Genomic DNA, 27,979 nt, shown 5'->3' with positions numbered 1-27,979 from the left:
AAATAGTTTGAATTGACTGGAGTGGAATGGAAAGGAATGGCTGTCAGTGCATTGCTTAGATCTTTTATTTGTGTCATATATTGGTCAGTGTTGTTTCAACAGACTGAATTTTTTTTACAGATTATTTGAAAAAATATTTGATTTAATAAATAATAGCAAAATTGTTAATTAAATGAACAGTAGCTCCACCCCTACATCATACACCATTGTAGGTATGTGCAAGTATTTGACACTGAACAAAGGAAATCAGAACTTTCCTTTACATGAACTAACAGATAAGCAATTTTACTCACATAATTATTTGGTAATTCCATTTTAGCATCTATATTATACTAGATATATAGTGTTTTATAATAACTGTTTGGCATTATCAAAGGACCAACAGCATGACATTCTATATGCCCTTGCTGCTCATCATAGCAGCGAAGTTTCATATCAATTATGTTGAAAAAATATTGCTACCATATGACATCAATCTGCTTCCTAAATCTTCTTCATCTCTAAGGGAATTAATGAGGTTAGTGTTAATAACATTGGCCATCATGCGTGGCCACTGTGACTGGTGTTTGCAGCGATATTGTTTTGTTACATTTTTTATGGTCATACTGTATTATGCATCATTAGCTGTGCTAAGTAGGAGCACCTGCTCAAGAACTCTATTACAGTGGGTCTGTGCAGGCAGACAGCTGTTAGATGCAGTACGTTTAGAGGTCTGACCATGTGACCAGAAGGAACTTAGAAATCTGGGGAATCTGGGAAATGATGTACATTTGGCTGAACCTTCTTCTCATTTGTCAGGACAAGAGGAGACGCTACTGCTTGATGCGCACAAACGACTCCGCCGGTTCGGTGTTTTACCAGTCCCAAGAGAAGGAATCTGGGCAATCGGCTTCTGAGAGCCAATCAGGACAAAAGGAAGGCCAGGCCACGCCCCTTCATGACACGTACCAGGAAGTGGTTACGGACAGCAAGCGTGGGTCCACAGAGCAGGGCTCCATGGGTCGGTCTGAATATGTCATTCAGTTTCTGATACAGTGGCTAAGCTCTATTCCTTAACATGTATGCCATACATCACAAATGTAATTTGACGAATTGTCATTATGGATGGAAGTTGGCAGAAGAAAAATAATTAGCATTTTAATTATTTAATCATTTTTGTCTTTAAATAATAATTTCCTCTTACAAAAGATTTAAATTTCAAAGCAAAGTCTAAGTGAAATAAAAATGCGATTTCATCATTCGGTCTACTCCAATCTTTGCTTGACTTCTTTGCTTCACCAAGATAAAATATCAGTTTAATTTCAACTGTGTAAGGTATGAAGCCACCAAAAACTACTGTAAGAGTTTCATATCAAATGGCTGTAAAATGATGCATTCATGCTTTTTTCTACAGGACACCATATTAAATTGTGATTTTAGCGTGTGTTTCGTTCTTTGTGTGGGTACAGATGGCAAGACCTTGACAAGAAGACGGGCGTACAGCACCAACCGGACCGTGGATTACGGCTCCATGAAGAGGGTCCCCACTCCCAGTGACTCAAGCTCAGTGACGGGGAAGAACCCGGTAAGGAAAGCCAACTTTCAGGAGCTCACCAGCTGGCCCACCCCTAGCCAGGGCACCCAGTGGACAGTGGACAGTGGACAGTGGAGTCTACCAGGGCTGCCCAAACCTGTTCCTGGAGATTTATCGTCCTGTTGGTTTTCACTCCAACCCTAACAAAGCGCACCTCATTCAACAGCTGGACCAGGGCTTCCCAATCCTATACCTGGAGATCTACCGTCCTGTAGGTTTTCACTCCAACTGTAACCAAACACACCTCTACAGACAGAGATCTCATAGTGCTGCTAATTTGTAGAATCTGGTGTGCAAGCTTAGGATGTGAAATGAAAACCTACAGGACGGTAGACCTCCAGGAGTGGGGTTAGGCAGCCTGCTCGTTTGGAAGGCTGTTTTGGAGTTTAGAGGCTTTGCCCGAGAAGGCACAGTTTTGGTTTTGTGCTTTATCAGGATGACCTGAGCAGGTGACCAGTGCATTAGGGTGGCAGGAACTCAATGGTATCATCAGAAATAAAAACTTACAGGACGGTTGATCTCCAGGAACATGGCTGGGCAGCCCTGCTCTACACAAACCCATAAAAAAATTTTTTTCGTTCCAGGCTCCAGCTGAATCTGTGAATTAGAGGATGGTCTGGCATTTTGTCTGTTCTGAATCTTCCAGGAAAAGTTAATGAGGGCTATTAGTCATCCTGAAAGGGAAGCAAGCAATATAACAACAGTGAAATAATTCTGTGATCTATTACTGTAAATTATCCAACATTGTCAATTCGGAAATAATTCACATCAGGAAATTAAATGTCAGATCATGGAAAGTCTTTGAAAAAGGCAATTTCTCTCTTTTTAAAAATAGCCCATCTGTTTAAATACGGTTAACTTACAATCTATTTCTCTCCAGAGAAATCTAACAGTTTATCTGGTCAGGAAATTCTGAGTGAATCCCATGATCCTCATGAGGCCAACTGATGTGACCTTTTGTAGGGAGGTTCTGTGAGGTCTTATGTATGCACGTGTCAAATACCATTATCACAGGTCGGTGTGTTTGGAAGTTTGTAAAACTGCATTGTGATTGGTTCAATATAGCTATTTCAAGATGGCCGATAACTCGGATTACATGTACTTGTGACCAGATATGTACAGACTTATTACATGTATTTAACTCTTAAATGATATGCAAGAGCTGTAGCCAAGTCAGAGTCCTTCAGTTGGGCTCTGTCTTTAAGCACTTGCTTGAGTTTTTATTATAGATGCTTTACTTTGAAAAAGAGTAGTGCAGAATCACAACAAAAGTCTGTTCAAACTGTTAAGAGACTGTATCCAATATAACTACTTTTTACAATAGTATTTAATTACAGCGTACAAATTATACAGGGATGCGACTGCGTTGAAACTAGAGTGGATGGTATCTTATTAAACAAAAGGTGCCACCAAAATAGCAATAATCTTTAAGCTTCGTCCGGCTAACTCGGCTAATTTTATCACATCCCGAAAACCACAAGGATCGGCACACGAGGCTGATTGAGAAATAAGAGGAAAGTAATTGATGGCGAAACAGAGATGGGGGCCCACAACACTGTTAAGTGGGTGATTAAGAGAATCCCCCGTAGTCTCACTTGGGTGCAGACTGTACCGAGTCTAATGGACCTTATTAGCACTTGAGTGGCTGGCTTACGTTAACGGGCAGGAGCACAATTAGTGTAACTGTCAATAAGGAGTCTGGCCCGAGAGTCGTGAGCAGAATAAAAACACTTGCCAAAAAAAAAAAAAAAAAAAAAAACTTGTGTGGATTCTGCAGTGTGAATTCCCACCCCCCCCCCCCCCCCAGATAACCCCTTATAAATGGATGACACCCCTCATTTTCGACTGTCAGGGGGGATCTGCCATGGTACGATAGCATAGACAGACAACAGAGCAATAAAATATAGTTTTAAAATGTTTTGAAACTCACAATAAATCTCCTTGTGTCTGACTAAGAATTAATTACTTGTTTCCAAGTTAACAATGCATAGGCCCACTTATTCCAATTCAGGCTAAAGGAAAATATATTTTGGTAAGATTGTATTTGCTTATTTTTTAGAGAACATTAGAATCTTGTCTTCTGAGACTGGTAAACAAATTTTATTTATTTGTCTTTCCGAAGTATTCAGTCTCTGTTCATTCAGTATTTGTGTACTGGAAAATAATCCAGAGCAGGAACAAGTTTTAGTACTGAAAGCCATGAATGGAAAGATGTGTTGTTTTATTTTTTATATTAACAGATTGTATATTTATACATTAACATAAAATCAAGTTGTGATTTTCAGGTTAAATATTGTACTAGCTACTAGCTATGGGATTCATCATTGTTATTCCTTTATAAAAAAGCACTTTATGACAAAATGCAATAAATAGGACCCAGAGAAAATCTACAGTTGCTATCATGCATGTCTCCATCCTCCACCACCAGGGGGTTGTTCGTCTCTTTTCACCTAGCCACACGTCCCAGAATCATTTGATTAATTTCAACAATCGTCACTCATCTAAAGATAAGTTGCAGTAGGTGCAAAGTAAATTAAACCTGTCAGTATGCAAAGAAGCAGCAGGATATTGTTTTACTTTGTCATCGGTCTAAATGTTGTTTGTGGATTTGTGCTTCACTTCTGCACTCATCTGTAGTAGCGCAGTTTTTTGTTTTGTTTTGCACAATAAAATTAGTAGTATAATTAATCACATGCATGTGCTGAACTTCAAATTATTGCTGAACTTGAAGCATCTTCGGAGACATTTGAAGGATGACTGCTGAAATCCACGTTGACAGATGCTTGATATTTTCTCTGGGCCCTAGTTATAATCCAAGGCCTGTTTGTCAGTGAAAGTAAAGAATACATTGTATCTATTTTTGGTTCGGTATCATGAAATTCAAATATGAAAATATATGTTACTTTGAGTAAAGCTAGATAAAAGACTCACGGAGTTGAAAAGATTTTTTCTGGATGCATCTTTTTTTTTTGTTGCGATAGTCATCAGAGAGGGACATCAACAGGGACTGCTGTTTAATCCGAATGCTGAGACTGATCTTGGCAGCAAACCTCACCTTACCTGGGCCTCTGTGTCCGTCCTCTTTCAGTTTACGCGGGTGGGCGTGTGCAGAACCTTATCCAGAACCGGATCTCAGAAGCCATCTCATGAAGGAGGAGCTGATGCCTTGCAGCTGAATGCCAGTTTGCAGGCTGAGGCCCAGGTGACGGACATCCATTTTAGGTCATCCGTTGACAAAACCTCCACCAGCGGTTATGGGGAGCCAGGTCAGTCCACTGACCAAACTCTCGTGATGCTTTACCAAAATACTTATGGATTTGTGGAATGGTAATTCCAGTACGATGGAGCCAGCGTGGTTCCAGTTCCAATTTCATCTCAGATAATGGCTTAATTGAATTCATTGTTTAGGTTGGCAGTTGGAATCTCAAGTTATTGTAGGCCAGAAGTTATGTCAAGTTTACTTTGAGCTAGCAAAAAAAAAAAAATGTCCCTCAAGTACAAGAATTGCCCACGACCAGTTGTGTCACTTCTGTGATGTCATACAGAGGGATACACCCATCAGCTTTGCCGACCGGAAATTCCCCCGGAGCCACACCCCACTGACCTGAGCTCAGCCAATCACGGAGGGCAGACTTGCACGGCAGTGGTCACGGGACTGCTGTGCGGAAAGCCGACGAGGTGGGAGGTGCCGTTCGACCTGGAGCCCTCCAGGAAGTGGAGGGAGCAGGACGAGAGGTTGCAGGAGGATCTGTGGAACGAGACCTTCCACCACCTGGCGGCACGGTCCATCATCCATGACTTCGAGCAGATGGCGGAGAGGGAGTGCGAAATTGAGCATGGTGAGTTGGCATTCGTGTGCATGCTTGGCCCGAGTGCAATTTGTCACAGTCTTGTTTATCCGCTGTTATGAAAGGCACCCTTGGCGATCCCGTGGAAAGATCCCAGGGGGAAAAAAAGAGTTTTGTCGAATTTGTCAAGAATTTATATAAATCACCCTTTCAAGGGCTGTTGAGATAAAAATGTGCCCGGCATGCCTAATTACCATTTCTCCCTGGGGTCCATTAAAGCTGAACATTTTATTGACTTTTCAGATTTTCCGAAAATAAACACTCTAATGGTACCAGGCGCTTTGCATATTTTTTTTATTTATTCAGAGAACAGTCTCGGTTTTCAGAGGACAACGGGAGCTTCAGAGACAGCCGCAGTTGTGATGTGATTTGGCGCACAGAGATCGAACTGAGAGTGAAATGCAAAAGCCTTTTTTTCCCACAGGTTCTGGTAGGCGGTACCAGCTTTACGCCACTCACATCAGCAAAACCTGCAACATCCTCAGCAAGTATACAGCGTTCGTGCCCTTAGACCTCGAAGCCAATGAATACTTACAGACTGCCATTGAGTACACTAGGCCTGGTGAGTCACTGTTTTGTATTCACTGATTTATTTGTCTGTTTTATAAAATAGGTTATTTCTTTTAAAGAGAGAACTGGTCGATATTTCATTAGACTACACAGACCGTCCCGTGGAGACCTACGCCATTTTGTAGGCTGATGTTAGAGCTGTCCTTTTTTTTTTAAATCACCCGCCGCAGAGGAATCTAACACGTTTACAGTATGTCGATATCATTCCTAAAACCCCAAAAAAAGCTTATGTATTTTTTTTTCTTTTCATTTTATTAAAACTGAGGGGGAAAGCAGAGAGGGTTACAGATGGAGATGGGATCACAGTGCAAAAGCCCTGGCAGGAAATCAAGCCGTTGGCCACATGGGGGGGTGGGGGGGGGGCTGGCATTGGTGTTTGGGGTTAAGTCAGCTACCCTACAGGCATGTACCCCACACAGCCTCCCAGTAATTTTTAATTTGTGTTTTCGTACTCTGATGCCCAGGTCCTCATGACTAGCAGTAAATGTAAAAGAAAAAGTCCCACAGAGCAGAGGTCTGGACGTCGGTGTTTCAGGAAGGAAGGGGTCTTCGTTGGCAGCTCCCCTTTTGTGTGTTCCTCCTGGCATGTGAAGCCATGGCTTGCTTTTCCTCCAGCTGCATTACAAAAAACCACAGATGGTGGATAAAATTCATTAGCAGCAGCACATAATATGGGAGTAGTTACTTGTGTTTCATATTTAGACACATAATTAGCGGTGCTCATATGCTGCTCAAAAGAGTTACACGACTACCTTCTGCCTGATGTAGACGTTCCTGGTCAAAACACGTTTTCAGCTGGCTCTAAGCCAGGCTCCAAGGCCGTTTTTTTTTTCCTCATCCCACTACATCCTTTGCGTTTAGAATTTTATATGCTCTGGGAATTTGAAGAAGATCAGTGAAGAAGCTCAGTAAATCCCGTACGTCAGTGGTATCCAATCACGTGCCACGGAGGTGCCAAGGGTGTGCAGATTTTCACTCCAACCAATGATGACTACACCTGCTGAGGTGGGAACTAATGAGTGAAATCAGCGGGTGCAGTGATTGGTTGGAAATGGAAACCTGCGTACTCCTTGGCCCTCCATGGTACATGATTGGGCACCACTGCTCCACGTGACAGCCAATCAGAGGTGTCTTCTGTGCACTGTGTCTTTTGCCGTTGACCATGCCTGAGAGACCGTCTCGCGCCTGTCTTTCAGCAGAGACGCAGAAGCACGGCGGCCATGTTGGATCCTGCTCCAGGAGTCTGAAGCACCGGGGCTACTCCATCGGCCTGGGGCGTTCCCAGTCCGTGTGCACGTCGGACGGAGGCGAAGACCCGCCGTCTGCTAGTAAGAAGCACAAGCAACACCAACAGGGGTGGCATTAACTCAGGAGGTAGAGCGGTTGTCTGGCAACAGGAGAGTCATTGGTTCCATCCCTGTGTGTTGAAGTGTCCTAGAGCAGGTCACCTGACCCCAATTGCTCCCGACGAAGCTGGTTGGCAGCCTTGCATGGCTGCCTTTCACCGTTGGTGTGAACGGGCTCATGAGTGAGAGGCGTTCATTGTAAGGCGTTTTGTGTGCAGCAGTTGCTGGAAAATGCGCTACATAAATGCAGTCCATTTCCCGATACTGCGGGACTGCGGAGACGTGGGCAGCTGGGTTCTTATCGTAGCTGAAGGCTAAAAAAAAATGGGAGAATGAAAACACAGAGAGAACAGCGCTGGCTGAAAAGCCCGCTCCTCGTTTCCCCGGGGAGTCTTTATCGGTCACCGGTAAATGTCACGGGCCGTCTTGACCTCCCAGAGTAAGACCCCGTGACGGCGGCCGCTACCGCGCGCGTTCTGCTAAAACGAACGCTGCCGGTAAGTAGGACAACCCAGCGTGACTCCAATTACAGCCCCCGAGGCTGCAGAGTTCCCCGACGCGGGCGGGGGGGGGGGCGGTGGGCGGGGGGCGGGGGTTCCTCGCGGTCCACTGCTCCCACTGACGAGGAAAAATCAGCCCCCCACTGCTGGCTGCTGTTCTGTAAGTGGAGCGGAGATCATCCAGTGCCCTTCTGCCAGAGGCTCACTAATTGTCTCGCACTCCGGTTACCGTGTTTCACATTTTTAAAACAAATATTGTTGTACGGCTCTTTACTTTCGCTCACTCTATGTGCCGTTTGCATTATTATTATTATGAATGTTGTGGCTGTCGCCAGTAATAATAACAACAATCACAACAGCCAGAGTAGCAGCAGCAATGAAACCACAATAAAGAACAGCAATAATGACAACAACAAATATTATTATTATTATTATTATTATTATTATTATTATTGAATTATATAGTGATTATAACTGTAATAAAGGACTGCAGTGTGGAACTCTAGGGTCGGCACCAGAAGCATTCATGCTTCAGCCCAGCACCGGACACTAGCCTCGTACAGGTCCACTGCACAGAAGAACACTCCGCTTCCTAAATGGGTAACACACAAAAAACCTTGCATGTAGTCTAGGAGATGCATAATAACTATTATTATTATTAATTACATTTATATAGCACTTTTCCAAATGCTCAAAGTGCTTTGCAGTGAAGGGGAACTCACCTCACCCACCACCAATGTGTAGCAACCACCTGGGTGATGCACGGCAGCCATTTTGCGCCAGAACGCTCACCACACATTAGCGAAGGTTGAGAGGGAGATGCAACTTAAATGCATAATAACTGAAAATGCTGTCACTGACTTAATTCTATGTGCAGTGGCTTGAAATACATCAGCCAATAAAATCGTCTTTTGCATTTAGGAATTTGGCAGATTGCTATTATCCTCACACAGCTGTGACTCACACAGCTGCCATTTTACACACAATCTATTTATGCAGCCGGGTATTTACTGAAGCAGTTCAGGTTAAGTACCTTGCTCAGGGGTGCACATGGCCATGCCACACCCGCCAGCAGATCTGGCACTCCCTCTTTTTCCGCTATGCCACTCTACGCTCTAGTGGACAGTGTGAATATCACAGCAAAATAATTTGTTCTAAACTGAGTTTTTTCTTTCTTTTTTCCCGTCAGATGCTGAAGATGGATTATCTCCCTGTAGCACTCCCTCATCTGCAGGATGGGAACGAAGCAGCTCCCCTGAAGGTACGATGTCTTTTTGCTTCGCATGCTCACACCTCTTGAGAAAGGTGACAAAAAAATAATAATTTGAAGAAGTCCTTTTTAAAAAAAAGAAAACTTGATAACATTTAGTTTGGCAGAATCAGAAAGTGTTGCTTGCAAGCACCTTAGGATCTCTGTAGAACATGCAATTAGTAAAATTACAGATACATCCTGGCTCAGCATCCTTATTATGAACTTATTTGATTTTTTCTGAATCCATACCAGAATTAATGCTTTGATCATGTACCATCCCAAGGAAAGCTACCATAAAGGGCATTCAGTAGAATTTTAAAACATTTTTTGAGTCCATTCAAGTCCATTTGCAGTGCAGTCCATAGCCAGCTCTCTCAATTCCCAGCCTGCATAACTTTGCATATAAATTCCTTGATTATAAGATGCTACTTAAATACATGAAAAGTTTTGTAAAAGGAAAGTTTTTTTTTTTTTTTTAAAGTTCCCTAACTGCCAATATAGTATTTTCATGTCCTCCAAAGACCTGGCAATTCATTTTTGTCCCCTGTAGTCTCAAGAACCATATATTCTTCTATGCTGAAAACTACACAGGATAGTCAATAAAAATATTACATTACATTACATTACATTACAGGCATTTGGCAGACGCTCTTATCCAGAGCGACGTACAACAAAGTGTATAACCATAACCAGGAACAAGTATGACGAAACCCCTAGAGAGAAGTACCGGTCCAAGTACAGGGAACAACCGCATAGTTCAACTTGGACCCTGATGGTTAAACTGATTAACACTAACAACGAGAATGGCAACAACGCAATCTATGGAAAAATAAAAATAAATAAATAAAATGATTAATATTTTTTGGACATCTTTTCACAGTGACATTTTCACCCAAGAAATCTGTATTATTAAAAAAAAAAAAAAAAAAAAGATTTAATGCTTAAATTTTATTTGATTTTTTCTGCTGGGGAATTCGTAGGCTGGGAATTTTGGACGGTATGCCCCTCCCCCTCCACAGGCTATTGGTCAGGATGTGTCGTATATGTGTGGCGTTCCCGGGTGAAGGGGGACGGATAATTCACTGGTCACCGTTGTCCCTCACAGCTCCTCAGAGGACTCCCTCGGTCACCTCAGAGCACTCTCAGAGATCCACGGAGAGCACCTTCTCTGCCAGGTAGGCGCTGGAGAGGCTTGCAGACCTGTAGAGAGAGCAAAGATCTACTGTGCCAGCGGCAGCCCTGTCATCTCCAACACACATTTTCACATTTCTAACCTGTTCTGTTCCCTGTATGTGACAACTTCCTTAGCAGATGACAATTACGTTATTACGTTAACAATGACATCTATACACGCCACAGTCAGTTGAAGTCAAACAGTAACATTAACAGTAACAGTATCTATACTGCTGGCACAGAGTCAAATGTTAACCAATACAATAAAACATTTTAGCTTTAATTGCTTTTTATTGTTTAAGTAATTGAAATTGAAATTGAATTTTTTCTAGAAAAATATATTTCATGTTCTTCTCATCTCTTCCCATTCTTCTTTACCCTACTTTGAGATCACATTTCCAGGTTCACATAGGACATGCAGTTAGTTGTGTCCTTATTTACCATTATTTTAGCTTGAAATACTGTGAGTTTAACTTTTAAAGTTTATGTTCAGCACAACTTTAAAAACCGGAAATGCACATTTCGCTTGCAGAAACTATTTATGTATATATAGTTCACATAGAAACAAGGGTTATGCGTGTGTGTGTGGGAAAAGAACAGAATATCAAGCTGCAAAATCAATACCAATTCCACCAACGCGAGAAGGCTTAAAGAAAAGAAAAAAAATACTTCACACATGCTGGAGCAAACAGGAGTTGTGTTCCCTAGCGCCTTTCAAAAGCTGCCATGTACGGATTGTCTACTGAACTGGAGCTCAGTCGGATCCCAACACGTGTTGCATTTGGGGCCCCGTCTGGTTTTTATTTTATGGCAGGGAATCAGGTTTTCGGCCAGGCCGGACTGAATTATTATTTGCCATTTTTTTAAATTATAAGTCAATTCTCTGAGAGTACATGCACATAAAAATTATGACAAAATGACAACATTGCACTGCTGGAAAAAAATGACCCCGATGGGACATTTTGCTACAGTTAGTGTATTTTAACCCAAAAAGAGGACTTTTTGTTACCTGGAGGGACTGTGTTTGAGCCAAGGTAAGCTGATTTTAAAATATTATTGAGGAATATGGTTAAATGCTTAAACTACTGCATGTGCGGTTTCTCAGGTTTGAGTTATGGTGGGCCACTGGAAATAGTCTCCTTCTGATCTTTTAACTGATCCATTTATTTTCAGGTCGTGGGAAAAAAAGGACTATAACCAAGAGAAATTGTATGAGCAGTGTGCAATTGTGTTTTGTGCATATACATAACCAAGTGTTTCCAATGTTCTCATTTGTTCATATTTCTGCTGTGAACAAAAGAAAATCGGGTTTCTTTGAACATCCCTCCTTGTACATCTCTCCTATTCTCTCCTGGCACATTGTTGCGTATGATGGCGCACATACCGCCTGTGAACTGTTTAATTCAGCTCACGCCATTCACCTCTATCTCCAAACACAAAGATTTTTTTTCCCCTTCAGGGATGTAGAGTATTGTGGCCCTGTCTTTGCGTTCGGCCTCTTCTGCATAAACCCTAATGGGAGACTGCAGTGCTTTTTTGCGCTCGGTTATGTACTGAGAAAACTCTTCAGGTCTGTCGCTCGCAGGTAATGTGTCAAAGCCAATACCGCCATTGATCATATCTCAGCAAAAAAAAACAAAAAAAAAACACAATGCACAAAAAAGGCCTGAAGACTACTCCTGAAGTACAGGGCTGTAATTTCCATGAATATAAATTCAAACTTTCACAATGCAGGACATAATAAGGCCTGTGCACAGGTAGCATAATCATCCTTTCTGGTTCATTTTAACTCTCTCAGACTATTTGGTTTTTGAAATAAGAAAAAAGCTTCTTTTTTTTTTTTACTTTCCATTAATTCCTCTAAAACCACTATACTTTGGGTTCAGATAAGCTGGCACATTGATTTGTGCCTAACTCCCCTGAAAGATACGATAGCTGTTTTTCTGCCATGTATTTTTTAATATTTCTGCACCTGTGTGGATTTAAGTGCACGATTTGCAAACGAAACTCGGCGAAGAACGGATGTGCTAATGTCGCTCAAGAATGTGGTCTTTATAAGGCAACTTTTTTACATCCTTTGTCAAACAGCGAGCAATATTTTCCCTGCGTTTTTTATAGTACTGATGTATTGTACTCCTATTTGATCTCCTTCTTCCGCCCCAGACTGAGTCTGAGCAGGACGCGGCTGCTGACCCGTGCTGCACGAGGATTCATGAGCCGGTCGGCCAGCAAAGCGAGCGAGTCCATCGGAGAGAGTGACAGCGACAATACCGACTATGTTCCCCTGGTAAGAACCCCCCCTTTGCTGTATTATCAATACCGACTATGTTCCCCTGGTAAGAACACCCCCTTCGCTGTATTATCAATACCGACTATGTTCCCCTGGTAAGAACACCCCCTTTGCTGTATTATCAATACCGACTATGTTCCCCTGGTAAGAACCCCCCCTTTGCTGTATTATCAATACCGACTATGTTCCCCTGGTAAGAACACCCCCTTTGCTGTATTATCAATACCGACTATGTTCCCCTGGTAAGAACACCCCCTTTGCTGTATTATCAATACCGACTATGTTCCCCTGGTAAGAACACCCCCTTTGCTGTATTATCAATACCGACTATGTTCCCCTGGTAAGAACACCCCCTTTGCTGTATTATCAATACCGACTATGTTCCCCTGGTAAGAACACCCCCTTTGCTGTATTATCAATACCGACTATGTTCCCCTGGTAAGAACACCCCCTTCGCTGTATTATCAATACCGACTATGTTCCCCTGGTAAGAACACCCCCTTTGCTGTATTATCAATACCGACTATGTTCCCCTGGTAAGAACACCCCCTTCGCAGTATTGTGGCCACACTCTATGTGTGTGTGTTTGAAAATGTTCCATATGGTTATTTAAATGCTGTAGATATATTTTTATCAAAATCTTTTCTTGTAGCTTTTCGTAGGGTCAGTGTATTCACGCAGAGGCATGCTGCTAAGCTCGCCTCAAACTGAAAACCATGCTTGGAGTATGAAAGGCAAATGTATAAAAATGCTACAAAAAAGAATTCATGGTCAGATTTAAGTGATCATAATAATTTGGATTTAAGTAAATTTTATGAATACCTCTTTAGAAATCTCGTCGAAATAGACAGTGTTACACACAACCTTTTGGAACTTTGTTTGTGCCTGCGAAACAACCTGTGGACAATTTTGAGCAATCAGCTTGCTAATTTAATGAGGGTGAGCATTTTATTGCATTTCAAGGACTCTTCCTGGGTTTTGCCCTTTATTTATAATTCATTTATATTCAAAGTAGCACTTAGCGGAATTAATGGAAACAGAATGCAATATACCCGGAAATAGTTATCTATATTGTAGCTAGGTAATTGCAATAATGTCTCTCTAATTACCCTATCGTTAATAGTTTTATTTATGTCTTTTTAATTCTTTTTAAGTCTGCCTTTTTAATTTGTCGTAGGGAATGGAAAAATCCTCTGTTTGTCGTCCTGCATGCATACCAACTATGCGTGTAAAGACTATGCAATGCTATACAGAGCCATAGTGCATTAATTATCAGAAATGATTTGTTTTTGGTAGGTATCTTTGCAGTTAGCCTGCGGGGCCTTTGCCCTGAACAGTGCCCTGTGCGAAGCCATCAATGTTCCCATGGAGAAGCTCAAGTGGACCTCCCCCTTCACCAGTCACAGGGTGAGCCTCGCCCATGGGTCCCACTCCAGCACGCACAAGGCGGAGGGTCAGGAGCCCGACGGGACGGCCAGGTCTCTGTTCGGGACTCCCCTGAAGGAGGGACAGGGCGTCGCCCTGAACCCCACCGTGCCGTCCAGGTGTCCCAAATCAGGGGACGAGCCCGCGACCCTGCCGGCCCCATTTCACAGCTGCCCCATCGAGCCCCCGCGCTCGCCCGCCAGCTCGGTGACTGACAGTGGGCGGGGCTCCGAGTCGGAGGCCGCGGAGACTCCGCCCACCCTGCCCAGCCCGGTGGGGTTCCAGGGGCCCGAGGGGATGGTGTGGGCCACGGCGGTGGCCCTGGCCTGGCTGGAGCACAGCTCGGCGGACTACTTCATCGAGTGGGAGCTGATCGCCGCCAAGGCCAGCGGCTGGCTCAGCGCCCAGCCGATCCCGGAGGGCCGCGACCTGGCCGCGGTCAAGACCGCCGCCAACCAGCTCTTCGTCATCCTCAGACACTGGGACGAGAACCTGCAGCTCAACATGCTGTGCTACAACCCCGGCAGCGTCTGAGCGAACGCTCGGACGTCCTGGGAAGGCTCTGTCTGTCCTTCCACGGTTTCCAACTGCTGGTTTTGAACGATGGAAGCACACATCTGGATCGCGGAGGAGCTGGCTGGTGGAACGTATGCTGAAAACAGGGAGACTGCCGCACACTACCAAGCTTCGATGCAATAGATAGAATATCTTTATTTTTTTGGTTTTAAGCCAAACCAACGTACAAAACAATAAAGATATTCTATGCATTGAAGCTTGAGAGTTTGGCAGTCTCCAACTGTTACCAACTGTTGTTTTAAGATATAGTTGTTGGGGGGGGGGGTGTCCTAAGAGGGACCATATGGTGTACAGTGTTAGCCTTGATTTATGTAGAGCTGAAGGCACTTCTGCATGTTGGGATGCTGATATTAGACTGCTGTATTGACGTGAAAAAAAACAACAACAACAACTGCTTTGGTCTGATTCTGAATTCTGCAGTTTCAAAGACTCAAATGTGAATTCTCTAAGGAATGTAGGCCTACATCCTGTGAAAATGATACAGGGACCTGAAGGGTTTTTAATTTGAAAGAAGAACAGATTTCACGCCCTGTATGATTGTTCAGTCTGATCTCTGTGACTCACTAGCAAAACCTGCAATAACAGCAAACCAGTATCACCACAGAGGCTTTACGTGCTCGGGGGCTAAAGTTGAAAACAAGTTTGATGGATAATTCTGGTGGTGAGGGTCGTAGCCCGATGTAAAACAGATTGTTTTTGGAGGTCACTTCGGGAGGTCACAGAGGTCAAACCATAGCATTCTGCACCCATTGCTTCCAGTCCTATTCTAACCTTTCCACATTAAACAGAGGATTCCTATGTCCATAGCTGCACCTTGTTCAATGGAAAAAAAAAAAAATAGAATTGGATGAACAAACTCACATTACACCTGAGCCTCCTGCATTATTTAACTGTACATAATCATAGTCCAAGTCTGACAAGGCCTTTGTGCCAACATAAGGGTATGTACAGATAACTGTTACAAACGAGGTTCATATTTTCTTTCATGGTGGTAGTGTTTGAACTGACATCGCATCCCCTTCCTTTACAAGTGATATTTTGAGTTGTTGTTTGTGACTAAGATTTCTTTAACCGCAAGTGCCTGTGTATGCCTTGTTAGTGTTAAATAGGACCCAAGGACTCCAGGGCTGTCCTGCGATGTCTTGAAAATGTATATATTACACCGGTGTAGAGCGACTGTTATATTCTGTGACATAGTCTTTTCTCAGTAGCAGTACTTTCTTTGAAAATGGTGGACTTGGTTTTTTGATGTTTTGGCACTGTACAAAATGATTTCTTGGTCAATTACATCAGTATTGAATGTATGAAAGTTTCTAAAAAAAAAAAACTATTTTAATCTGCATTGAGAAAGCTTTATGTTAATATGAGTACAGGTTGTATCAAAGACAAAGGAAGAATTAGTTTGACATAATCTGTTCATGGACATGTCAGTAGCTCTGAAAATAACAATCAATCACATCGGGGATCTGGCAGATGACAGAGAAACAGAGATGACAGTGATTTAGTGTAGCAGCGGGTAGGCAGTCTTATGTCTGTTTAATTTGGGGATGATTAAAGATGTAGATTCAAAGGTTTGTCATTTACCAAAGGCCCCCTTTTATCAGCAAGGGACCATCCAGTAAATATTATGTTTGTATGAAGTGCATTATGAGAAATCTACCGAGGGAATATTACACTTTATGCACACCGTTTTAAATTACTCTGTCGCACCAGTCTGTCTCTCTGTTCTTCAGAAACCTCTCAAGCAGGTAGTGTCTGTGTTTGCTCTGTGCTTCACGCATAAATTGAACCTCCAGTTTAGCATTTCAATGGTGTCACTGAAGTGTTTGCGTATTTTGTGAAGGGTGCCGGTGGTGTTGTTCTCAAAAATCTCCAAGACCAATAATGTGACTGTTGTTGCATGTAATAAAGTCTCACCGTGATGCAAGTCTCATAAAGCACCCTCATGCACACAGTTTTGTTTGGTATGCAAATCAAGCCAATCAAGTGTTTAGATGTGAAACAAACACAAAAATATTGAGGACTACGGGAAACGTGTCCAACAGCAACAGTCGACCCACTGCTATGGGCGGGCCTTATAAGACCCCTCAGAATGCTGTTAAACCCCCCCCCCCCCCATGAGGACACGTTCAATAAACCCGATACCAGTTTGGTTGGTCAGTGCTGCACGAATACAAATATTTGTTTATAAAAAAATATGCAAATAACTTAAATGTGCCCCCCCCCTCCCCTTGACATTTTGACATTTGCTGCCCCCAACACTGAGTCACAGCTGACTGAGTATAAGTGACAAAGTCAGCCATGATAGTGAATTGACTTGTTAACTTATCGTATTTGACACGAAAATTGACTATTTAAGAAAAGACTAGTGATTGGCTAGCTGATAGTTATTAACTATGGACCTATAATGTCTTTTGAACCATTGTGTCTTATATCTCATTTAAACTAGCACAACAAATTGCATGGTCACTCTATATGTGCATACAGTGCCCTCAAAAAGTATGGAATGGTAAAATGAAATTTGTTGGGGTTTTTTCGCTACATAATTAAGGCATTTGGCTGTTTCTGTAAAACGATAAAACATATATGCATGTAAATAACATAAAATAAAAGCTGATTGTCTGTATTTTGTCTCGTTCATCTTTTGAACTGAAATTCAAATGTCTTAGCTATATAGCAAAAAAAGTTAAAATTATCTTACTTTTTGAGGTCACTGTATCTACCGGTATACAGTATATGCAACATTGAAAAGTTAGTGTTACCATCTTGAAAACGTTTTATCTTTTAATTTTTAAAAAATCATGCAGATAATTTATTTCTAAGACTGAGCCCTGTCACACCCAGTATAAACCAGACCCCCTTGCATATATATGAAATTGACAGCATTTCTAGTACTGTCCATTAAGATCATGTGATCACACACATCTCTTAGGTTCTCTAATGCAGCTTATGGTTCAGTTCAGTTCTAAGGCAGTATTTAGCCTGATCAAAATGGTGGCCCAAAGGTAGTTCTTATTACAGCCAGCAGATGCTGCACCATGCTTCCAAACCCAAAATCGGAACAACTTGTTGGCGGTGCGTTGCCGTCCAAGGCTGAGCAACACCCAGCCTCACGCATAAACCACCGGCACCACTGCAGCAGCAGCGTCGATCAGCTGACAGGGTGCCTTACGCCGCGAAAAAAAAAAAAAAAGATAAACAGAAGAGGCCCGCTCACGGCCGTGATTTTTTTCATAGGGAAGAGGTGTAAAAATTCCCCCAGGCGGCGTCACGGACGCCTGCTCCCTTCCAGAAACGAGTAGCTGGCGGACCTGTCACGGCGTGCGTGAGATTTAACGCGGCTCGAGCCGAGACCCGACGCTTTTGCGATCAAAGGCTCCCCCGCTCTGGGTAATGAGGTAATTCTGAGGGGCGCTGCGGAACGGCTGGAGCAGCACCGCTGCAGAGAACGCTTAACCACCCCTTTTTTTTGCCTTTTGAAGTTTGAAGGCTCCCGACTGCGCTGCGCTTGTCCAAACCCGCGATGATTCTTACGGTCCTCGTCGCCACGCCCCGGCTTCGCCCGAGACAGGTCGCCCCCTTTTCTGGCAGTCGCTCTGAGGAGCTGTCACCGAATTGAACGAAAACAGCTCTTGCCCCTCCCCCTCCGCCCAAAGAGAGGTGAAGGCCGTGGCTTTGAATTACGGGGAGGTGATTACACTGATCTCCGGTGGCCGCCGCTCTACAAAAGCAATCGCTCGCTCCAGCACCTGGTGCCCAATGCCTGACAGATTTTATTTATTTATTTATTTATTTATTTATTTTTTGTGAACTGTGTCTGATTTGTTGCTCCTCTTAATGGAAATGACTACAAAGGTGTTGAAAGGCACTGCGAAGACTTCAATATGTAAAGAATATATTTGGAGCCTTTTGTGTGTGTGTGTGTGCGTGTGCGTGGACATGTATTACTATATTTGTGAGAACCAAATGTCCCCACAAGGATAGAAAGATGAGGAAAATTATGCAAGGTGGGGACCTTTTGCTGGTCCCCACAAGTTCAAGAGGCTGTTTTAGGGTTAGGACTTAACGAAAAAATCACAGAGAGAACTGGCACGCAAAAACAGCACAGGAACAATAGCAACCTACTTGCGGCCTTTGAATACCGCACAATTAAAATGTCTTTGAAAATAATAATAATGTAAAATCTAAATTGTGTGTCCCACCCGTGGCTGTGGCCCTAAATGCCCGCGTGCGGCGTGTGCGCCAGCAGCCGGCTCTGCAGGAGTCATTATCTCTGCCTCCCCAGCCCTACCTGCCGCAGAGCACCTCTGTGTCTCTGTTTTACAAACCGGGGAACTGAGAACGTAACAGACGATATCTGGAGCAAGACTAATAGCACTACCCCTGGGACACGGAAGAAACTGTTCTTTTTTTTTTTTTTTTGGGCTTGTAGAAAAATGCTCCATCATGTTGTATTTTGTTTATATAACCCTCTCTTATTCATCACTTACTGTAGCCACTATAGATTATGTTACCTATTAAATTGCACGGTTTTTTTCACAGATGCACAGATTGCACAGATGGCTATCTCAGTATCTGAACCATGTTATGTACAGCTACCCAAGCCTTCTGAGATCAGATGAAGTTTAATCAAAAAGCAGCAAAAATAGGCTAGTTTAGACTAAACGTAATGGTCTTTATGATAGAAAAATATCCTAGCTTTTACTCCCCGGCAACCAAATGCTGTTTTTATCCAATAATTACACACGTGGGTCTGTTTAAATGTACCCTCTTAAGTAAAATTGGCCAGTTCTCTGGAAAGGTTTTAATATTTTTCTGTATTTACAAGTGAGAGGTAATTGATGGTTTTCAAATGTAATTGATGGTTGTAGCTAACTGAATGTAAATTGTTCTAGAGAAAACAAGTCAATATTTGAAAAACAGAAAAATATATTGACATTTTGTAAGTACAAATAAGCTGTTCTTGCATTTGAAATTTTGAGTACAGCTGAATGTTCTCACATTAGCACACTCACCCATTAGCCACTGTCAATGCTCCATACTACAAAATTCACAACATGCTACAGGAGAGCTCGAGTCAATCTCTCACTAACAAGCAACAGCCTGTTGGTGCCTAGTATACAGTAGCTAGAGGGCACCTGAGGCACTCTGGGTAATTTAAACCCACACTATGCCAGCAGGACTAAGCCAGTGTGTCCTACGTCTGATACTCTTATCACAGTTGACTCAGCAACATTGTACGGATGCCAGCTAGTGAGATTTAACCCTTTGAACATTCACGGCGTGAGATCACAAATATGTGATTAGAATGTTCTTAGCGGAACGTTCTAGTGCTGATGTCACAATCACTACTGGCAACTGCAAGCAATGGAGCTCCAGAACACTGACTGTTGATTGAGTTTTGAAAAAACATTCCAAAAAATCCTACTCTTCAAAGGGTTAGGCTGGCTTAGCTGGTGAGTGTCTTCACCAGCTAGGCACTTCATGAGTCCATTATCGTCACCCTGAACCACCTTAAATGCCTTTATAAGTGCTTTCACACAGTTCAGGCCTACCTGTTCCTAGAGATCTACCGTCCTGACGGTTTTTACTTCAACCCTAACAAAACACACCTCATTCACCAGCTAGAGATCCCATTGAGCTGCTAATTAGTAGAATCAGGTGTGCCAAATTAGGGTTGAAATGAAAGCTTGCACCTGAGAAAACCTGAGAATCTCCAAGAACACGATTGGGCTGTTACTGTTTTATGTAAGTCCTGCTATTTCATGTAAAGAATATGAAGATGATTTGCCTTTAATGTCAAAGATTATGAGTTCTTTTGACCCTCATTTAGTTTTTCCTGAAGGCATTAACAGTGTTTCATTATAAACTTTATATTGAAAATTACTGTGAAACTAATTTACAGTCACTGCTATAAAGCTGTCATCGAATCATATAAATCCCTCATTCCTTGAAAAATGTTTTTCACAGCTTTTAAATGAGGCTTTTATCTCTATGAAGTTCTTTGTAATTTCTTTTATGACATCCAAAAATTTTCAGGAACATTTCCCAAGGCATCCACTACACCCACCAGAGGACTTTTTGAAGGAGAAGATCAGATGTAAAAAAACAAACTTGTCTCTCTTTTTCACAAAGCATTGTCTTTAGGCAGATTTTATCAGCAGTCTGGTCAGTCCAATGAAAGCATGCCTATGGCGGGGGGGGGGGGGGGGGGGGGGGTGTGGCACAGGGAGGGGAGGGAAAACATTGGAATAGACAAGAACAACAGGACACTTCACAAAACTTTTTTTAAATTTATATTTTCTTCATCTTTTGAAATGACCAAACTGATATAAGCCATGGATACAAATGTACACATAAATAATGTGTAGTCGTGTTGAGTGCTTTTGCTGAATGTGAATCTGATGTTCTTCAGAGTATTAGAGTTCAGGCAACACTGTTTAGGGTGCAAAAATGGCCACTTCTAACAACTGAAATTCAGTTGTTGTTGTTTTTTGTTTGTATGTTCGTTCGTTTGTATTTGTGTGTGTGTGTGTGTGTGTGTGTGTGTGTGTGTATGTGTCTTAATTAGATTTTGGAATGTTAGCCCTGCATAAAAACCGATTGGCCCGGTTGCTACGGCAACGGTCTTAGGGGAAAAAAAAAACGCTGGAAACGTTGGGTCCTCGGCTGCCGCCTCGCTCGCTGAGACGCGTTAGACAGCGCTCGAGAGAGAATCGCATCAGTCATAAATGTTTCAGGTGGTGTTGAAATGCAGAGCGGGGCGTTTGAGAGGGTGAGAGGTTCGGCACGGAGTACGACTGAAAGAGACTGAGAAGCTCCATCAGGATGCCGTGTGAAATGTGATCAAAAGACTGTGAAAAGACCCACCTGCGCCAGCCTCAGTCAATGGCATTTCAAACATTTTTCTTCCCCTCTCAAAGGTAGGAAGTCTGAAAGAGGCATAGTGCTGAGCCCATTGAAGACAACTGATAGTAATAAGGGCCAATACCTAATGGTAACACTTAGAGAAGAGCTGATGTGATCCCCCAACACACAAACACACACACGCATACGCACACACACACACACACTCACGCGCACACACGCATGCAAGCACAAAAATACACACACACACACAAACACACACATGCACATACGCACACACACACACACACACACACACACACACATGCACAAACACACATGCACACACTCACGCGCACACATGCATGCAAGCACAAAAATACACACACACACAAACACACACATGCACATACGCACACACACACACGCACACACACACATGCACAAACATACATGCACACACACACATGCACACACACACACACACACATACGCACACACACACACACACACACACACGCATGCACACACCCAGACAGACACACACACACACACACACACACACACAGCAATTATAATTCAATATAGAACCCAAGGCAGGCACAGTGACTGAGAGTTTGCTCCATATCCCCCCGGCTCCATGCTTCAGAACCTCTCCGCTGCTCTCGTCGTCGAGCGGGACCAGAGGGCGCCGGCCTGGAAGGCCGCCAGAGAGGCAGCTGGAGGGGAACTTCAAAGGCACGCTCTCCGACACCCCCTGCCCCACCCAAAAAAAAAAAAAAATCCGGGTAAGCCTGCACTGGCTGAGTGAATTCAGCCATTTTCAGCCTGTGGAGCCATGGGACAGCTCTCATTGAACGGTGCCTGAGAGGAGGGCAGAGTCACTGCACTGAATCATTACCCCGCTACTGGATCTGCAGAACCAGGCAAGGGCCTAATATATGGGGAGGATAGAGGGGGTTACAATTCCCCAAATATTAATAAACAGGCTAAATACCCCCCCCCCCCCCCCCCCCAATAATATAGCTTAATGTTGAGAAAACTATCATATAATAAAGGGGGATTTACCGGGGGTTCAGAAACAAGAGAAAATTGCAAAATAGACCAGAACATTTAAGCAGGGAATATTTACTATACTCCACCACAGGCTCAGGCTGCTGTTGTTAATATTTATTATGAGCCCATCATCATGTCATTACAGTAAGTTATCATTTAATGTGGTACACCGCAACTGCCGTTGGCAAGCTTTGAGTAAATTGAGAAGCATACTATATATATACTCTGCAAACTGATCTGACACATCTGCTAATGAACACGTGCGTGTGCATGAAAGAACGACTGTTGCCAAGGTCTTTATAGCGAGCCTAATCATGTGAATGTTCACTGCAGCTCAGTTTTTCAGTGCCAGTTTCAGATAGTAGCAGTCAAGCATGATTTGGCTGGGGAGGGGGGTTGTGGGGGCTGGGGGTGGGCAGATAGAATCTTCAATTTCAAGTCATTATTTTCAGATCTCCGCAGAGATGAGGAGACATAATGACGGAATGAGAAACGTTAGCTTTTCATCTCGAGCCTCTGGTGGTTCAACCTTGCAGGTATCTATGGCAACCAAAAAAAAGTTGCTGAAAAGACACTGGGTCCCCAGAGCAGGCAGCAGATACAAAAACACTACATGAAATAGAAGCACGCCAAGCAGAAAATAGCCCGTTTTCTACTCTGCTATTTAAATAATATGGGCTGAAAGGTATAGTGGTTCGATCTGTGGCAAGAAAAACAAAGATCTTTTCATTAAATCCATGACCACAGCTCGTGAAAAAAGCTGAAATGTACAATAGAAATATTGTAAATGTAAAAAAAAAGTGGGATAAAATAGCTAACTTATTATATGACTTATTGTCAAGACAAACTGGTAAGGGTGATTTGTGAAAAGACTTAAACATAAATATTCACACAACACAAAATTGTAACATCGCATATTGAAATTTCCAATGAGTACATTTAGTTTATTTACATTGTCACTAAGATGACAAACAAAGTAGTATATTAACCCCAATACCTCATTCCTGTGCAGCTAATTTTGTATCACTGTTCTAATTGCGTTTATGAACAGGTATGCCAGACCCTGAGAGTCACCTCTTTAAGCATTTCTGTTATTCCAGGTCCTGTATATGCTTGGTTAGAGGGGCAACTATTTAAACCAGATTCTGAACTGGCACTCCAGCTCTCCTCCAGCACTAGGCCCCCTGTGTGCTCTATACAACATTTTCTCTATCAGTCTACAGTTGATCTTTGGATAGTTTGGCACAAAATGGCGGCTGCTTTGAGGAAAATTTTGTCCGGTATTTGGCAGGGGCTTCCTTCGATTACATAATGAACTTAGGAAAGATTACCTCTCGGGTTTGTTTCTTGGCTCTAAATTTGACCCCGTTCCCTTCTTGTTAGCCTTTTACTAATTTATTGGATTCAGCTGGGAACAAGTCCTGTACACACAGCTCATGTTTGCATACAAGGGATTAAGAATTCTACAGAAGCTGTTTCATAACCACATTTATTTGAATTAGCAACACAACAATTCTCACACAGAGCGTCTTGAACCGCACACCCCCACCAGTGTTAAAATGATCGTGCAGAGGATGCTATCTTCTGTTTCCAGGAAAGAAAGTGACTATAGTTACTGCTAGCTTGCTGGAAAAGCTCAAGATGGATAAACTTTGCAAACAACACAGATCCATTAGTGGGTGTGAAAGGTCCTGCTTTCCCCCTGTTCTACATTTCCAGTAAAATAAAATAAAATAAAATAAATAGATAAATAAAATACGCCTACGGATAACCCTCTCATAACATAGTTATAAATACACTCAGCTGTAGGCAGGGGCCTTGTTAATGTGATCTGTAAAGCTAAGGTAATTATAATGTGTTTAACTCATCCTGTTATAGTGCCTGCACAGGCTGGATGGGGGAAGATGTCACATATTTCATATACAAATCCCTATTTAATGTGTATTTGGGCAAATCCTAGTTTGAGTATTAATCCACCTTTGTTTGTTTGAGGAGGGAATGTGTGGACAAGGCTCTTTTTACACTGAGTGATTCATATGAAGATTTAAAACCTTTTTGGAAAAAACGCAACAGTGTGGTCAATATTTGTAACTGAGACACCCACTGGCCATCCCTATGTTGGTTCACTGCAACAACCTCCATATGCCTCAAATCGAATGACAAATATTTTGGTAAAGGTCATTAGGCATCCTATGTCTAGCAGTCATTCTCTGTGTTAGGGCCGCAGTTCTGAAAGCAATTTGAGAATAAAGCACTGAATGCAATCTTTATGAATCTGCATTGAAATTGTGTCTGTATATTTAGCCCTTTGGGATAAATATTGTAGTGTCATACTCAGCTCTGGTGAGTCAATGGATGGATAGATGGATGTTAAAAACGTGCAGTTATGACACACTGTTTTGTGCATTAAACAGATGCTTAGCAAAGCCCTATAAAATGAAATATATTCAGGGCTTTCATCTATCTGAGCATTTGTATTTATATTAATGTTGAGTTAGACGCTAAAGAACGCAAAACGACCTCCATCTGTAGTAACAATTTTAAGCCTAACCTTATTATTTGTGAACATGAAATAATAAAAGCAAAATTTTCTTCTTTTATAGCCCCTTTCTCCTTCCTCTCTCGTTCCAAACATCTGCGGGATCTCTCAGCTGTGAAATCACCCAGCATGCCGAGCAGGCCGAGCAGGCTGGGGCGGTCGGCATTCATTTCCTCCAGGGTGGCATATCGATGCTATCGCTTTAATAGCTTGGAGTCAGTCCAGCTCCGCATAGGTCAGCCAGTGCATTTCGACTGTGGCCTTCCTCTGAGTCGTGGTACGTCCTTTTTTGCAAAAATTAACAAACACACGCACAGGCACGCAAGCACACATACACACACACACACACACACACACACACACACATATGCACACGCACACGCAAGCACACGCACACACACACACACACACACAAAAGCATAAACATGCACACATGCACACACACACGCACACACACACACAAGCACACATACACACATACGCAAGCACACACACAAACACACACACACACATACACACACACAAATGCATTATTTACAGCCATCAGGAAAGAGTTAAAACAACTAATTTACCTGGCTTTGGTTCTTATTCTTCATTTACCAGCTGCCTTCCCTACCGTTTTGTCATTTATGCAAACATAACTGTCTTTACCATAAACATCTATTTCACAAGCGGCTTAGCCTGACCAATGGCTTGGAAACACAAAGCTGATTCCGATCTGCAGCAAGAGGGGGATTTTTCTATTCGCAAGAGCCTTCGACGAGAGCTTCCTTTTTGAGAGACGAAAAGGAGCTCTCTGTTCAATTATGCAGGGGATGGAGCCTGAAACATGAGTGTGTGCTGGAACCTAATGCATTATGGGTTAGAATATGACACCATATTAAAATACCTGACAACCACATAGAAAGAAAAATGTTCTGTGTTAAATTACCCCTTACGGAGTAGACCTGAGCCCTACCGGACTCGTACAAACTTGGTTAAGAGTTGATTTGACATTGAAAATGTTTCCCTTTATGGAGTAACTTCTCAGTACCGTAGTTAACAAGCTAGTCGATGGGAAAAATAATCTAGGAGGCTACTGTGATCAATTAATGCAAATGTCCTGTGACAGCGGGTGCTACAATTATTGTGATAACTAGTGCAGAATCAGCTCGGTTTTTGTTTTTACTAATAAATTATACATAAAAATGTTACAAAATGAAATACTGTATATTAAAATACAACATTGAGCCCATTGATACGAGCTAGTTATAAGAGACAGGAGCTTGCACCCCATACTTGTTTGAAAGTCTTAACTTATTGTAACCGAAATGCTATGTTTGGGCATGAAACAATCTGATACTGTACACATGTATCATACTGTATAGCTAAGAAAAGTTTGATATACTGAAGCTATCCTGAACTGAAAAATGAACTGAAAATATAATTCCTTCACATGTGTACAGCAAACTGTTTAGGTCTTTTTGAGGTTGTCTTATATATTCAATGTTTTTGTTTTGTATGCATTAACATGTGCCTGGCATTAGTCTACAGTTTAAAGTTGTTGCTAAATATAGGTGGCCTAATTTGTGGGCCAAGACAATAGAAATGAATTAAGTATCAGCATGAAAAAGAAGCCATTAATACTTAATGTGCAAGTTAATTGTCTGTATTAATAAATGATTAGGACTTTCATATGGACAAGCTAGCAGTGGAATTAGTAATATGCAGTCTGTGTAGATGTAATCACTGCACTCAGGTAACAGAATGGGCAGTGCACACTAATATGTTAGGATATACCTTTGGACACTCTTGTAAATCAATATCAGACATATTGCCTATACAACCTACTGACCTAGAGAACAAGCCTGACATAGCTTTCTATTCATTTTCCCTCCCTTTTTAATGTATTTGTCCTTTTTTAATTGGGAAAATAATTCTCTGTGGAAAAAAAGAATGTTTTTATGTACATGGACAATCATAAAGGTTATTTCTCAATTTAATCAATTTTTAATCTATTACTCTATCTTCTATACAATTACTTTTATACTTTTTACTATTTTATATGCATGAGAGGCTATATTTGTCCAACTACAGAAAGATATTATCAATAGAATACTGGTGTATGTAAACAAATGAGACAGTACATCTGACATTGGATATTAAAAAAATAGGATATAAACTGGTTCTCAAGAGAGAATAGGGAAGGGAACCATTATAGAATAGCCTCATTTTTTCTTGTATGTTCATTTCTAACTGATTATCCTCATCAATTTAACTGAGAACCAGCTCACATCAGTAACAACTTGTTGATATGACTGTGAAATATCATTACTATCTGGGTTCATTGATACGTTTTCTCAATTAGAAAAAATAAGCAGTTCTGTTATTCTTATTCTCTGTTATTCCTAACTTATATATGAATTATACATATGTTCACAAAAATCAGGGACATTATTTGAAATAAAATGTGTTTTCATAATTCATCATTTTTCCTTGCTGTGCAATTGTACTATTGTACTTCATTATATAGTATCTGAAGTTAGTTTTGTCAGGGTAATATTTATGTCTGTATTCAAACCTCACAGCTCTTACAGTAAATTATATCTCTCCTCACAGACTACGTAAGTTGAGTGCCCTTATGATTTCAAGGTCTCTAATCACATCGGTGACTTCTGTATAACCCCAAACTTCATATTGCTTTTGGAAAGACTTATTAGCAGTTAATAATTGCCTCTTAACCTTCAAAGCTGAGGCAGACTCTCAACTGACATCAGTATCAGAGGGTTAAGAACAAAAACTGTGTTTCAGCTGAACTCACAGACAGCAGTTACTGTAAGCCTTTGACACAGTCTGTTGGGTTTGCAACTGATGTGAATGTGAGACCTCCTTCTCAGTGGAAATATAATAGAGTTGAGTGAAAAAATGGATAAAATTCACCTGTGCGTAGTTTACTTAAAGTTATACTATGCAGGATTTTTATCTGTGAAGGGGATGCCTCCTTCT

The 27,979-nt window shown here is 42.0% G+C and overlaps 1 protein-coding gene across 1 annotated transcript in view; it reads left to right on the top strand.

Annotated features, from left to right (window-relative positions):
* The window catches only part of LOC118210763 (von Willebrand factor A domain-containing protein 5B1-like), a 34,235-nt gene extending 17,760 nt beyond the window's left edge, over positions 1-16,475 (top strand). Inside the window, exons 13-22 of the mRNA XM_035387173.1 lie at positions 799-1,000; positions 1,449-1,564; positions 4,662-4,839; positions 5,119-5,412; positions 5,846-5,983; positions 7,188-7,319; positions 9,027-9,098; positions 10,195-10,264; positions 12,426-12,549; positions 13,849-16,475. Coding sequence (XP_035243064.1) covers positions 799-1,000; positions 1,449-1,564; positions 4,662-4,839; positions 5,119-5,412; positions 5,846-5,983; positions 7,188-7,319; positions 9,027-9,098; positions 10,195-10,264; positions 12,426-12,549; positions 13,849-14,511 — 1,989 coding nt within the window. The 3' untranslated portion in view covers positions 14,512-16,475. The remainder of the gene's footprint in view (positions 1-798; positions 1,001-1,448; positions 1,565-4,661; positions 4,840-5,118; positions 5,413-5,845; positions 5,984-7,187; positions 7,320-9,026; positions 9,099-10,194; positions 10,265-12,425; positions 12,550-13,848) is intronic.
* The last annotated feature ends 11,504 nt before the right edge of the window (positions 16,476-27,979 follow it).

This window comes from Anguilla anguilla, chromosome 13, assembly GCF_013347855.1.
Source record: "Anguilla anguilla isolate fAngAng1 chromosome 13, fAngAng1.pri, whole genome shotgun sequence".
Taxonomy (NCBI): domain Eukaryota; kingdom Metazoa; phylum Chordata; class Actinopteri; order Anguilliformes; family Anguillidae; genus Anguilla; species Anguilla anguilla.
Note: the sequence above shows the minus strand (reverse complement) of the source record. Positions and strands in the feature narration are given on the sequence as shown.